This window comes from Culex quinquefasciatus, chromosome 2, assembly GCF_015732765.1.
Source record: "Culex quinquefasciatus strain JHB chromosome 2, VPISU_Cqui_1.0_pri_paternal, whole genome shotgun sequence".
Classification (NCBI taxonomy): Eukaryota; Metazoa; Arthropoda; class Insecta; order Diptera; family Culicidae; genus Culex; species Culex quinquefasciatus.
The window spans coordinates 38,879,745-38,894,149 of NC_051862.1; the positions used below are offsets into that span (position 1 = coordinate 38,879,745).

The window sequence follows — 14,405 nt, forward strand, 5'->3', positions numbered from 1 at the left end:
CCGCTTTCAATTTGAATTTTAAATGAATAAATATTGACTTAAGGGGTTGCATACATGTAAAAAATCTCAAAATATAAAGTTATAGGAAATTCATAATTTCCACTAAAAAAAAAACGATTTCCAATCACTCCCGAAAATTTCATGAAGATATTTCATGATTAAAACACAATTCAAGCTTGAAATTTTGCCATGCGGAAAACTAACTGTTAAACTTTATGGGAGTTTTACTCGAAACATCGTGTTTTTTGTGCGTAAATAATTTAAAGTTTTGTGATTTTTCAATGCACCTCATAAAATCGCAATTTTTTTCCTCCGATCTTTAATTTTTTTTAAATCAAATGATTGTAAATCAAAACTGATGTACAAAGCGTTTTACAACACTTTTTTTTTATTAAAGTGATGAAACCATGGCAAGTAATTTCAATTTGGCCCCCTTAGACTTTGTTCAGAGCCTTTGAAAAAAATTTGCAACGGCCTAATTGACGATTTGTTTATATAAAAAATAAAAAAAATATATCTATGGGTAATTCTCCGCCAACTCACACAGCAGTTGCCCCGACCCCTCTTCGATTTGCGTGAAACTTTGTCCTAAGGGGTAACTTTTGTCCCTGATCACGAATCCGAGGTCCTTTTTTTGATATCTCGTGACGGAGGGGCGGTACGACCCCTTCCATTTTTGAACATGTGAAAAAAGAGGTGTTTTTCAATAATTTGCAGCCTGAAACGGTGATGAGATAGAAATTTGGTGTCAAAGGGACTTTTATATAAAATTAGACGCCCGATTTGATGGCGTACTCAGAATTCCGAATAAACGTATTTTTCGTCGAAAAAAACACTAAAAAAGTTTTAAAAATTCTCCCATTTTCCGTTAATCGACTGTAAAAAATTTTGGAACATGTCATTTTATGGGAAATTTAATGTACTTTTCGAATCTACATTGTCCCAGAAGGGTCATTTTTCATTTAGAACAAAATTTTTCATTTTAAAATTTCGTGTTTTTCTAACTTTGCAGGGTTATTTTTTAGAGTGTAACAATGTTCTACAAAGTTGTAGAGCAGACAATTACAAAAATTTTGATATATAGACATAAGGGGTTTGCTTATAAACATCACGAGTTATCGCGATTTTACGAAAAAAAAGTTTTGAAAAAGTTGGTCGTCATCGATCATGGCCATTCATGGTCACTCGCGACAGACACGGACGACGAAACAAAGAGAAACGCAAAAAGTAACTTTTTCAAAACTTTTTTTCGTAAAATCACGATAACTCGTGATGTTTATAAGCAAACCCCTTATGTCTATATATCAAAATTTTTGTAATTGTCTGCTCTACAACTTTGTACAACATTGTTACACTCTAAAAAATAACCCTGCAAAGTTAGAAAAAACACGAAATTTTAAAATGAAAAATTTTGTTCTAAATGAAAAATGACCCTTCTGGGACAATGTAGATTGAAAAGTACATTAAATTTCCCATAAAATGACATGTTCCAAAATTTTTACAGTCGAGTAACGGAAAATGGGAGAATTTTAAAACTTTTTAGTGTTTTTTCGACGAAAATACGTTTATTCGGAATTCTGAGTACGCCATCAAATCGGGCGTCTAATTTTACATAAAAGTCCCTTTGACACCAAATTTCTATCTCATCACCGTTTCAGGCTGCAAATTGTTGAAAAACACCTCTTTTTTCGCATGTTCAAAAATGGAAGGGGTCGTACCGCCCCTCCGTCACGAGATATCAAAAAACGGACCTCGGATTCGTGATCAGGGACAAAAGTTACCCCTTAGGACAAAGTTTCACACAAATCGAAGAGGGGTCGGGGCAACTTTTCCCGATTTCGTGTGAGTTGGTAGAGAATTACCCCTATCTTTTTTTCAAATAAACTATTTTTGAAATTCAGCCTCGTCATGCACACAAAACAGTTCGATGAGTATTCACCAAAATTTTGAGCCGATTTATCTAAACAGAAAAATGGTGAAGTTTTGAAGCTTTGGTGGTTTCAGAAGAGTTGTTGCAAATCCGAAGGTGCAAGCTTAGATAAAAATTTGGGTGGTTCACGAATCTGAGTTTTCAGGAATATTTTTTGGATTTTTCCCCTTCTAGAAAGTTGTTGAGCTTGCCAATCCAAGCAACTTTGTCGAAGAAACTAATATTTTATCCCGCAATCTACGACCAAATTTAAAGAAAACATCTGAGCAAACCTTCAAAAATCAGTTTTTTGAACGTAACAATTCAGGGTTAAGTTTTAGAGAAAAGTGGTGTTTGGTGCAATTTAATTTGGACTTAAGGGGGGCCACCTTACTGCAAATTTGAAGCGCTAGGTTGCATTCGAAAGGGGAGATCTACACACGCTAATATAATCTCAGGGGTGTTTTTCTTTAAACTCGAGATATCTTCATTTGAAAATGTCTAATTTTTAAGGGAAAGGTGTATGGAACCACACTAACGAAATTCGTTAACTGTTCAACTATATGTTTTTCCATGTGATTCAACCCGCTGAATATGAATTTGCCCTTATAATTGAAGTATCAATCTAAACCAAAATCTGACCAAATATAACCATCCAAAATATAGCAACCCGTCTCTTTGTATTCACAGAAATGCAATCTGCTAAAACGCCCAACCATATCACAACTTCACCATTTTTCAGAAAATCAATTTTTCACACAATTTTGCGATCTGGACCACTTTGCATTGAGGAGATATCGTTGCACTTGTTTTTCGATAACTTCAAATAGGTAAATCTCGGCAAAGATTCAACCAAAATGTTATCAAATTTATTTTTTTGTTGAAAATGGAGCAATGCTCTACCAAAACCAGAAATGGATTTTATTTGTATTTTTTTATTTGGCTCAAACTTTGTGGGGGCCTTCCTTATGACCAAATAAGCTTTTTCATGTCATTGGTTCACCCCTAATTTTCTGAACTTTTCAAAAAATATATTTTTAGAAATGATCACACATGGTCACTATTTTTAAAAATCGAAAAACTTAAAATATTTCCCCAAAATCAAACTTTCGGTGGCTATATCTTGAAGACAGAGCCCCTAATATAAAATCTGTTAAGTACTTTACGATTGGAAATTCAATTTTACATAAATCAAATTTGTTTTTGCATTGAATTTAGGCTGGTACAAATATTTTTAAAAGTTTTTGTCACCCCCCCCCCCCTTCAAAATTGGCCCGAAAAATCAGGGGGCAAAAAAATATTTTTACAATAAACTTCAAAATTTCAATGAAAATTCATGTGCAACCAGCTGAAATCAAATTAAAATACATTCTTCTGCGTTTAAAATCATTTTTAGCATGTTTGGGTTTATTAAAAAATCTTAAGATTTTTTGAAAATTTTCGATGCAAAAACTTTTTTTTTTTGATACAATTTTTGTTTTTGTCAGATCTTAGATTTTTTGAAAACTAATGATTGCAAAACAACTGAACTAGTGTAAAATGCATTTAAAAACACTTTTTTCATTTAAATGTGAAGACTATGGCTTGTTATTTAATTTTTTATATATTTTTATTTTTTTGCCCCCCCCCCCCCCTTGACCTCGGCCAAGGCCGACGGACAAAAACTTTTTTTAATATTTGCATCGGCCTTAGATTTTTTTTTTCCAAAAATCACTATTTTTTCAAAAAATTATAACTCGGCGACAGATTTTTTGAACATGGTCTCTATGGCTCAAAAGTTGCGGGTTTTTGTCCCCTAAAACATATCAAAAAACCTCGAAAATCCAAAAATATGTATTTTGGGAAATTTAGTTTTTTGTGAAAAGAAAAAGCTAATTTAAAAATCTACATTTTTTTCTGTGTGCCTATTTTTTTCTCAATACCTACAACTTTGCCGAAGACACCCTTGATTAGAAAATTTACTCAAAAGTTACAGCTGTTTGAATATTTACGTACCATTTTTGTATGGACAGCAGCCAAAATTGTATGGAGACTTGTATGGGTGAACCAATGACACGAAATAGCTTATTTGGTCAGAAGGAAGGCCCCACAAAGTTTGAGCCAAATTAAAAAAAAAAAACAAAAAATAAAAATGGTCGAAATCGGCTGATATTGTACATAGTTGCTCAATGTATGTTTTGATGTCCTGAAACCATATTTTATATAATTTAGTGTGTGTCCATACGAACCCTTGTTTTTTTATTTCAAAGGGTTATAAACGTTCTTATTTGTTCAAAAACATGCTTTAAGGCTTATTAGTTTTTAATAATCCCAAAAGAAATTATTGCAAAGATAGATAATCCATCTCACACACGCTGGGAAGTGCTGATGATCAGCTTTCCAGCCAAAGCAGCTTGCAAGTTCAACCCCGTGAGTGCAATACAAAAAAAGCGTTGAAAGCACACACCCCTCCATGATTGGCCGGGGAAGACTGCTCGAAATAATTACTACTTTGCGCAAAATCAGCCACAGCATCGTTAGGAGCGGAAGGTCTTCCCTCCGAGCAGTACAGTGAGAAGCCCCAGTTCGTTTGACCTCTCTTGGGCGAGCTACTCATCTCGTCGTGTGGCGATGAGAGCGATTCTTCTTCGTGAGCTTTTTTTCTTCTTCTTTTTTTGAACGTGGAAACTCATCAACGTGAATTGCTCTTATTTGCATTGAAAACAAAATTGCACCATTATGGGGGGATGTTGAACAGTTTTGCGGTCAGGGAGATAGACGAACAACAGAGGCAAGAAGCCCACAGCAGCTGGCTGGCCTGGTGTGAGAAGTGAGAAACGAGCGCCCCCAAAATTAGGAAGGCAGCAAAAAAAATTAAGCATCGCGATTCTGGTTTCGATCGGAGCCGTCGTGATTGTTGCAGCAAAAGGTGGAAAGATAATGGAGAACTTGCCGGTTGAGAATTGGGTTCGCGCGTGAAAAAATGAGGCTTTGTAGCGTTTGATGCTTGTTTCATGGAAATTTGGGACTGTTTAGAGAAGTAACTCATAAAACTGAAAATAATAAATATTAATGGAACAATTATGGTGATACACCAAGCTTCAGATAATAGGATGGTATAACTATAAATTTAAAAAATTCTAGCAAAGCATTTTCAAACTTGGAGTAAAAAACCAAAAGTGGATTTCTGGTTTTTTACAACTTTCGAATTTCTTGAATTCGAATTACTTACCCTACAGAAATTGAAGTAAGTGAAAGCAAGCGATAAGTTGTATAATGTCCATTTGAGGGTTAATGATAGTTACACCAAAACGAATCGAAACATTACACTCATGCAAAAAGGCAAGTTTGCAAGTGAAAGTTGATGGATCGCCTTTATTTGTTTATTTTCATGTCCACATTCCATCGACCGAAGCCAATCTTTTACGACGGGGGGACGGGGCAATTGCTCGGCACTTTTGACCAAGTGTCACATCATTTTCTTTCAAGCAGGTGGTTAAGTACCTGAATCGGGAGTTACAAATTACAATGATCAAAATTTTAAATTTGATTTTTTGAAATACATAATGCGATATTTTATTGGAATTCAACATCTTTCACAAAGTTACACCCAATTTTTCTCTTAGGGTAAAACCACAATCGATTGCACCACCTTAAGGCAATTGTCAAACTAGTTGTCGTTGCTGCACGGAATTGTGTCCCCACGTCAACCGTCACACCACCATCGGCGGTTGTGCATTTATATATTGTCTAGTCAAACTTCAATTGCGCGAGTTGGCAAATGGTTTTGCAACCTGTCGCGCTAGGCTTGCGGGGGTAAATGCGACTCGACTCGGCAGCTTGGCGGTTTGATGGGTTTCTTCCATTTTCCGGCGTTGCGTTGCGTTGGCTGAGTTTGTTACCAGCTGGAAGTTGTGGTTGTGCAAAACATTGTACGGATATGTCATTGAATGGCATTTGATCGCCAGTTTTTGTATGCTTTAATCACTGATTATTTTTAAATATTTTCAAGTTGACTTGAATTCAACAGCAACGCATTACTCTCTTTCGTTGTACAAACTTTGTTTCCTATATTTTTTTAAATAAGCTATTCTTTTTAAGCAAAATTGTTTCAAATAACGTCATAATTCGAAATCCGGAAACCTATTAGCATAACATTTTTGTTATAGGTGGCAAAAATCTTGTAATAAAGTTGAAATGTACAAATATAGTCTAAATATGATAACCATAAACATTCAATTTTAAGAAAATGCTTACAAAATATGTCTTTCCCAATAAATTTTATTAGAATTTTAAAATTGTGATGACTATTCATGTTTCGAATCGCAGAAACTGCTAAAGGCCGATACGAGATCCGGACACTCGTTTTGGCTTAAGGATCGCTCCAATTCTTTAGGTTTCAAAAAAGCTGTTAACAGCAAAAGAGCCGATATTTTTCGGAACAATATGCTAAGATTGAAATAATTCTGTGAAATATTTCACATTTTAAGTATACTTATTTTGTTTTAATTTTTTTAAATTAATTTTGACATTTAATATGACCTCTAAATAAATTTAAAATTAAATTTCACATTTTTTATGAAAAATTATGTCCAGATAATAGATAAAAGAGCAATTCTATGCGAAATCGGCAATTTTCGAAAAATTTTATTTTTTGTATTTTTTTTTATTTGGCTCAAACTTTAAGAGGGCATTCTCTATGACCAAAGAAGCCAATTTGTGTCATTGGTTCACCCATACAAGGATCCATACAATTTTGGCAGCGTCCATACATTCGTAATAATTCGAAAATCTTTAACTTTTGAACGAATTACCTAATCGATTTGATGTCTTCGGCAAAGTTGTAGTTGTAGGCATTGTTTTTTAATCACATCTTCGATTTCTCAAGATCAGTATTTTTATTTTTTAAAACTTATTTTGTGCCATAAAGAAGTATGGAGAAAAAATATGCTGCCATTTTGTGCAATAATATGTTTTTTTTTGAAAAAATAGAAATTTGAGCCAAACGAATTTTTTGAGTTCATGTTGGCATTTTTTGATCTTTAAAAAACAAAAATACTTAGAAAATTATGCAATCAAGACTCACCTTTCAAGAGGGCCAAACATTCAATATGACGCTCTTTATTATTATTTGATTAAAGGTTGTTTAACTTACAGAATAAAAAAATACATAAATTGAAATAACAAACCATAATCTTAAGATTTGAATAAAAAAAGTATTTGAAATGCATTTTAAACTAGTTTAGTTGTTTTGGAATCATTAATTTTTCAAAAAATGTAAGATTTGAAGAAAACAAATATTATAACGAAACAAAACTTTTTGCGGTACTGTACAGTATGTAAAAAAAGTATTTACACCCCTTGGGCACTATGCACACTTTGTGATGAAACATGTAACAATTTAAAGTTTGACAGAAACCTAGTACTACGTTTTGTTCAGAAACTCATGCCGAACATTTTGCTACAAAAAGCTAATGAAAAGATGATTTCTTTAAAAAGTTATATAACAAATACTATTAAAAAGTCAAAAAAGGTGCAAAAAAAGTTTGTACACCTTTCGAAAAATTAACATAAATAAAATTATTTGTTGACAAATCACCGTAAATCCAGTCTCCCAACTCCAAATAGGCATCCTTGACTGTTTAAAAAAATAATTTGGATTGAATATAAAGTTTACTAACTACTTAGTATAAAAGTTTATATAACTCTGGAAATTCTATATAAAACTTATCTAAACTTGATTTTGCAAACTTTTAATTCAACTAAATGTCAATATATTACCATAGAATTGCTAAATAAACATTTTGGAGTGGGTATAACACCGTTTTGGGGGTATTTGTATCGATAGAATAGATTTTTCGTTGGAATTTCGTACCAACCCGGAATTACGTCGTCGGAAAATCCGCCGGCATCTGAACCGGTCCACGATTCACAAGTTAACCTATGTGGCATCAGAAAGGGCATAAAATTTAAATAAATACCTAAGCAAAAACGTTGTTAGGGTTTCATTTGAGCAACCTGCCGTAATTTTTGTTCTCGTGGATCAAACTTACTTTTTGCCCAGGTATTTAAAAGCGTAGGTTTTAAAGAAAACCTGGATGTTTGGGTATCAAAAGATCGGAAATATTAAATTAGTTGTTTTTGAATCATAATTTTTTTAAAAATGTAAGATTTGAAGAAAACAAGTATTATAACGAAAAAAAAAAAAATTTGCGAAAATTTTCAAAAACTTAAAAGATTTTTGAACTTGAACTTTCAAAAAAAAAAATTTACCAGCTCTAATGAAATAGAAATAATTAGAAATGAATCTTTATGAAAATCCAATGTACAGATCCGCAAAAACTTTATTTTTCGCGAAAAAATATATTTTTATTAAAAAATATCTTATGAAAAACTTATGATTACAACAAAGGCATATTGCAAATATTTTTCAAAGTTTATGTCACCTTCCCCTTTCAAAATTGGTTTAAAATACAGGGCAAACAAAATATTTTTATAAAAAAAAATCAAAATTTTAATTGATATAGAAGTCTAGTTAACTGAAAAAATGGGTATGTTTTAAATGCGTTTTTAAACACTTTTTTCATTCAAATGTTAAAATGGTGGCTTGTAATTTAAAATTTTCAACCTTTGTTTTTAAATTTTGTTTGCACTTCCCTCGACTTTGACCAGAGTTGGAAACATAAACTTCAAAAAAAATTTACAACGGCCTGAGATTACTTCTAATGATTTTTTAAAATTCACAATGAACTCAGTTTATGAACCTTTTCCATATAATGTATTTAAATCAATAAAAAGTGCCAGGTTTAATCAACTTTCACAAGAATTTTTCTTCCAAAAATGATTATTTTGCAGAACTAAAAACATATTTTGTAACACACATATTTTGCAGCATGATTTTTTTTTTCAAATTTACTAAAGAAGGTATTAGACTATAGAGGGCCTCGTGGCGCGGTGGTTAGCGGCTTTTGCTACCGATCCCTAAGTTCCGATGGGGCGCGTTTTTGATTCCCGCCTTATCCTCCTGGCTATCTATCGGATGGGGAAGTAACATTTTGCGTAAAAAAGGTTTTCGGCGACTCACCACACAGAGAATAAAGAGTTCCCAAAATCGTGAACATGAAAATGAGAACCTCGAACAAAGTGTTCAAATTCCATGGTACGATTTTTAAAAACGTACCATGAAATTTGAACACTTTGTTCATGGTTCCCATCTTCATGAGCAAGCGAATTTTTAACGATTTTGGGAACTCTTTTTTCTCCGTGCACACATAATCTTTGGACGCCTAGAAATGAGCAGAAACTTGCAACAGAGACCACAAAAGACCCGGGGGTCGTTAAAGTTGCTTTGTATTTGACTATGACAAATAAACATACAAATTCGTACAGTTTGACAGTATGGCAGTTTGCTTACTTTGTTTGTTGGCAGAAACGTCAAACTGCATACATTTTGCGAGTTTGTCAAACTGTCTAACACGGAAAGTGCGAGTTTATTTGTTTGTCATAGTGTAATACCTGCTTAAGATGGTTTTTTTACTTATAATTCTTATAATTTTTTATTTTTTCTTGTTCAATAATAATTATAATTTAAAAATTGTAAACTGTTTCAAGTGTAAAATTGTCCATTTTATCCGATAATGCAATCCGCTTTTCGATTCGAGACTATTTTTTTAATTGAGAAAAACGTTACATTTTAATTGAAAATTTTATTCGTCAATGTATTTTTTTATAATGGCCGTAGCTAATGCATTTTAATGCGACGTGATGTCGCATCACACATTATCTCCTTCTAAATCAGCCCGAAAAATCAAGGGGCACTCGCTGAGCCAATGGAATTTGCTTTGAATTTAGCCCTTTGTTAGATTTGCTTGTTATAATTTATTTATTTCAGAAACTAATGTAAGCTTCAAAAGGAAACCTGAAAAATAAAGTCATCGTATCTTGCAAATTCAATTTCTTTCGCAGTATCAATTGATGACTCTCTTCGCTCTTCGATTGGACAGATGTTTACAATCGCTTGTGTTTTTCATCCAGTATTTTCTCTCTCTCTCTATCGAACCAACTCAGCCATGACGTCTCGATTGCACTTCCATCCTTGCTTGTGAAAATATCGCTCTACCTTTAAAAAAGGCTCAAACAACATTAACTCATTTCTCTTTTTTCATTTCGTTGTTGTTTTTCCAGAGTTCCACCTGTGTGGTGCGCGCGCAGCATAAATCGAGCGTCGCGACGCCACCACTACCACCGTCGTCGCTGATTAAGGAGAAGGTCGCTGACTTATCCAGCTGAGTGTGAAGTTTTTCCAAATGCCTCTGCCGGTTAAGGGGAAGTTGTGTGCATGAGAAAGTGCTGTGTGGTGGACTTGAGGAAAATTTGAGATTTGTGCGAAAACACGAAGAAGGGGTGTTAACGAGGAATCGTTAAGGTGCAAGTTACCTTTAGGCTTGCGAGCAGTGGAAGAAAAGCTGGTGGATCATAAAATTCAATGAATGCGTTTTGCTAATGATCGAAAGAGCATTTTGAAGAGTGTGCAGGGCATGTGCAGCATAAGCAGCATAGTTGTGGCTATTTTGTAACGTCGTCCATTTTTCGCTGATCGAAAAAAAGAAAAAAACAAGAAGAAAAGCTTTGCAGATTTTTTACAGAAAGTGAAAAGTGCAGTGCAAATGTTGATGTTTCAGTACAACCGACCGACGACGCCGATTTAGTCGGCAGTTTTCGGGGTAAAATTGATGAAAGTGAAATTTTCGTGGGCTTTGGCCGCAAAGCAACAAGACACATAACCTACAAAACAACAGAAGAAGCAGTCGTCGACTTGGCGTGGACTATGGATCGGAATTTGACGACCAGCAATGAGTAACGGCACGGCAGCGGCCAACGGAGCTGGCGGAGGAGGAGGAGGAGGAGGAGCTACGGACGCCGAAAGTTTGGTATGTCGTAAATCGTAAGATCGGTGTAAGAAGGGGGTTTTTTTTAGCTTAGTTGGGGTTGAAAACAGTGCGGCGGAAGGTATCGTTCCGTGGAGAAATGTGCTTCGAGCGGTGTGGTCATGGCGTTGACGGTTGCTGCTGCATTCCGGACTGGCCGGCGATGGTGGCGGCGGTGGAGAAGGAGGTTAGAGTTTTGGTTAATTTCTCATAATGGTACAGTGTGCGATACACTGACGTAATTTAGGGGCTTTAAAGGCCCACCGGTTTTGTCGTTTAATGTTGCAGTTGATTGAATTTATTGTACGCTTTGCGGTGAGAAACTGTCGATTTGTGTTTTATGCGAGGTTGGGATTGTGTAACATAATTTGTTGAGCATAACAGTTGCCAGCAGAAAGATTTAGCTCTTTTTGAGCATTTATGGACAACTAATGAATCATAAAATTGGAAAATTTTATTTGTATTTTACGATTTGAATGAAACTTTGTGTGTATTTTTTTGTGACCAAAGAGTAATTTTGCTTCACAAGTTGCCATGTGCCATACAAGTTTTCATACAATTTTTGCAGCAATCCATACAAAAAGCTATTGAAATATTTAAAAATTTATGTCTTGAGAACGGATTTTCTGATCGCTTTTGGCAAAGTTGAAGGTCTTTGCTTAGGACTTCTAAAAAAATAGCTGCACTCTTAAAAAAATTACCCATTTTTTCAATTAGACTTTTCACACAGAAAAAAATACGTAAAATAAGCATTTTGGAAAAAACATTTTTTTGGGTTTTTAGATAACAAAAAATGCTCTCTTTTTAGCTGAGGCACATGTTGTTTATTTGGCTGAGTTATTTTCTTAAAAAATATCATGCTTTTAGATTAACATGGAAACAAGTTTAAAAAATTATTATGACATAATTTTTAGATGTTAAATGAAATTTGCAATCGAAAACTACATTACATAAATTTCGATATCATGCATTGTTTTAAAGTTATATCTACTTAAAATTAATTTGCTCCTTTGTCAAATCTGGTAACTCGGATCTGGGTTAATTTAAATTAATTTACGTTTCTTTTAAGAGTAGATTTTTTAAATTTACATTGAATTCAGAAAGATATTCACTGACTTCTGACAAGTGCCCTATTTGATAGTTACTGGGTTGGTTTTGATTAAAAATCTTATACAAAAATAATGATTTACTTTTGGATAATTTCAAATATTTTAAAAAGTGTTTGTCCATTGCTTTTGTATAATTTCATTTCAAAATTAAATCGAAAAAAAAACCAGAGAAAAGGTATAATAAATAAAAAATGGCCAAATTAAGCCTGGAGTTTGTTTATAAAAGGAGTTAAAAAACTTCAAAAAATTCAAAACAGAAAAAAAGTGTATGGATGTTAACACCTATAGCTCCAAAGAGTTTTAGATGAAAGTTTAACCAAATTAATACTGTTTAATTTTTAATGCCATTTATTTCAAAAAATATTGCTAGCTTACTTGTATTCAAATCTGTTTTTAAAAAATCCGCAAATTCTGTGAATTTTTTTTTTTAAATAAATCTGAGGGCCCAAAGAAGATATGAGGCAATTGTTATCATAATATTTTTTTGCATTATTTCAATAATTTTTGGTTTACCGAACAATTCAGTAGCTAAAAATTTGATTACTGGACGAACTACCCGAGCAGACGGAAATAACTTGGGAATAACATTTTTTGTTATTTGAAAATACTAGGCCAATAACATTTAATGTTATTTATAACAGGATTTGTTATTCGTCGTTATGATTTTTTTGTTTTTGGATTGTTATTGTAATAACAGACTAACATTTTAAGTTATTCTTCGAACAAATCTTTGTTATTATTTTTTGTTATTTTAACAACTAATCCGATCACCCTAATAACAGTTGGAGTTATTCTTCCATAGCAAAATTTTTTATTCCCAAGTTGTTTTGGCTGTCAACCAATATCAGACCAATAACAAATTTTGTTATGATAACATAAACTGTTATTAAACTCTTATGCAAAAATGGATTTTTCAAGAAGATTCCATAACATTTTCTGTTATTTCAACAGTATTTGTTATTAAAATGGCATGAATTTCGTTATTACCGTCTGCCCGGATAGTGCGTCTATTCCGGGAATTTACGGGATTTTTCTGAAACCGAAAAAAATTGCCTGGAAATTCAGATTTGGTTGTGGAAATAGATGGACTTGAATTTTAAGACACTCAAATTTGTATTCGGCATATGGGTAATTCTCCGCCAACTCACACAGCAGTTGCCCCGACCCCTCTTCGATTTGCGTGAAACTTTGTCCTAAGGGGTAACTTTTGTCCCTGATCACGAATCCGAGGTCCGTTTTTTGATATCTTGTGACGGAGGGGCGGTACGACCCTTCCATTTTGAACATGCGAAAAGAGGTGTTTTTCAATAATTTGCAGCCTGAAACGGTGATGAGATAGAAATTTGGTGTCAAAGGGACTTTTATGTAAAATTAGACGCCCGATTTGATGGCGTACTCAGAATTCCGAAAAAACGTATTTTCATCGAAAAAACACTAAAAAGTTTTAAAATTCTCCCATTTTCCGTTACTCGACTGTAAAAATTTTTGGAACATGTCATTTTATGGGAAATTTAATGTTCTTTTCGAATCTACATTGTCCCAGAAGGGTCATTTTTTCATTTAGAACAAAACTTTTCATTTTAAAATTTCGTGTTTTTTTCTAACTTTGCAGGGTTATTTTTTAGAGTGTAACAATGTTGTACAAAGTTGTAGAGCAGACAATTACAAAAATTTTGATATATATACATAAGGGGTTTGCTTATAAACATCACGAGTTATCGCGATTTTACGAAAAAAAGTTTTGAAAAAGTTGGTCGTCATCGACCATGGCCGTTCATGGTCACCCGCGACAGACACGGACGACGAAACAAAGAGAAACGCAAAAAGTAACTTTTTCAAAACTTTTTTTTCGTAAAATCGCGATAACTTGTGATGTTTATAAGCAAACCCCTTATGTCTATATATCAAAATTTTTGTAATTGTCTGCTATACAACTTTGTAGAACATTGTTACACTCTAAAAAATAACCCTGCAAAGTTAGAAAAAACACGAAATTTTAAAATGAAAAATTTTGTTCTAAATGAAAAAATGACCCTTCTGGGACAATGTAGATTCGAAAAGTACATTAAATTTCCCATAAAATGACATGTTCCAAAATTTTTACAGTCGAGTAACGGAAAATGGGAGAATTTTTAAAACTTTTTAGTGTTTTTTCGATGAAAATACGTTTTTCGGAATTCTGAGTACGCCATCAAATCGGGCGTCTAATTTTACATAAAAGTCCCTTTGACACCAAATTTCTATCTCATCACCGTTTCAGGCTGCAAATTATTGAAAAACACCTCTTTTTCGCATGTTCAAAATGGAAGGGGTCGTACCGCCCTCCGTCACGAGATATCAAAAAACGGACCTCGGATTCGTGATCAGGGACAAAAGTTACCCCTTAGGACAAAGTTTCACGCAAATCGAAGAGGGGTCGGGGCAACTTTTCCCGATTTCGTGTGAGTTGGTAGAGAATTACCCATATATCAGCTAAAATTT

The 14,405-nt window shown here is 33.7% G+C and overlaps 1 protein-coding gene across 1 annotated transcript in view; it reads left to right on the plus strand.

The window, feature by feature from the left end:
* The window catches only part of LOC6037853 (ral guanine nucleotide dissociation stimulator-like 1), a 92,442-nt gene that overhangs the window by 8,909 nt on the left and 69,128 nt on the right, over window positions 1-14,405 (plus strand). The window contains exon 2 of the mRNA XM_038252157.1: window positions 10,073-10,818. Within this exon, the coding sequence (XP_038108085.1) occupies window positions 10,741-10,818 (78 nt within the window). The 5' untranslated portion in view covers window positions 10,073-10,740. The remainder of the gene's footprint in view (window positions 1-10,072; window positions 10,819-14,405) is intronic.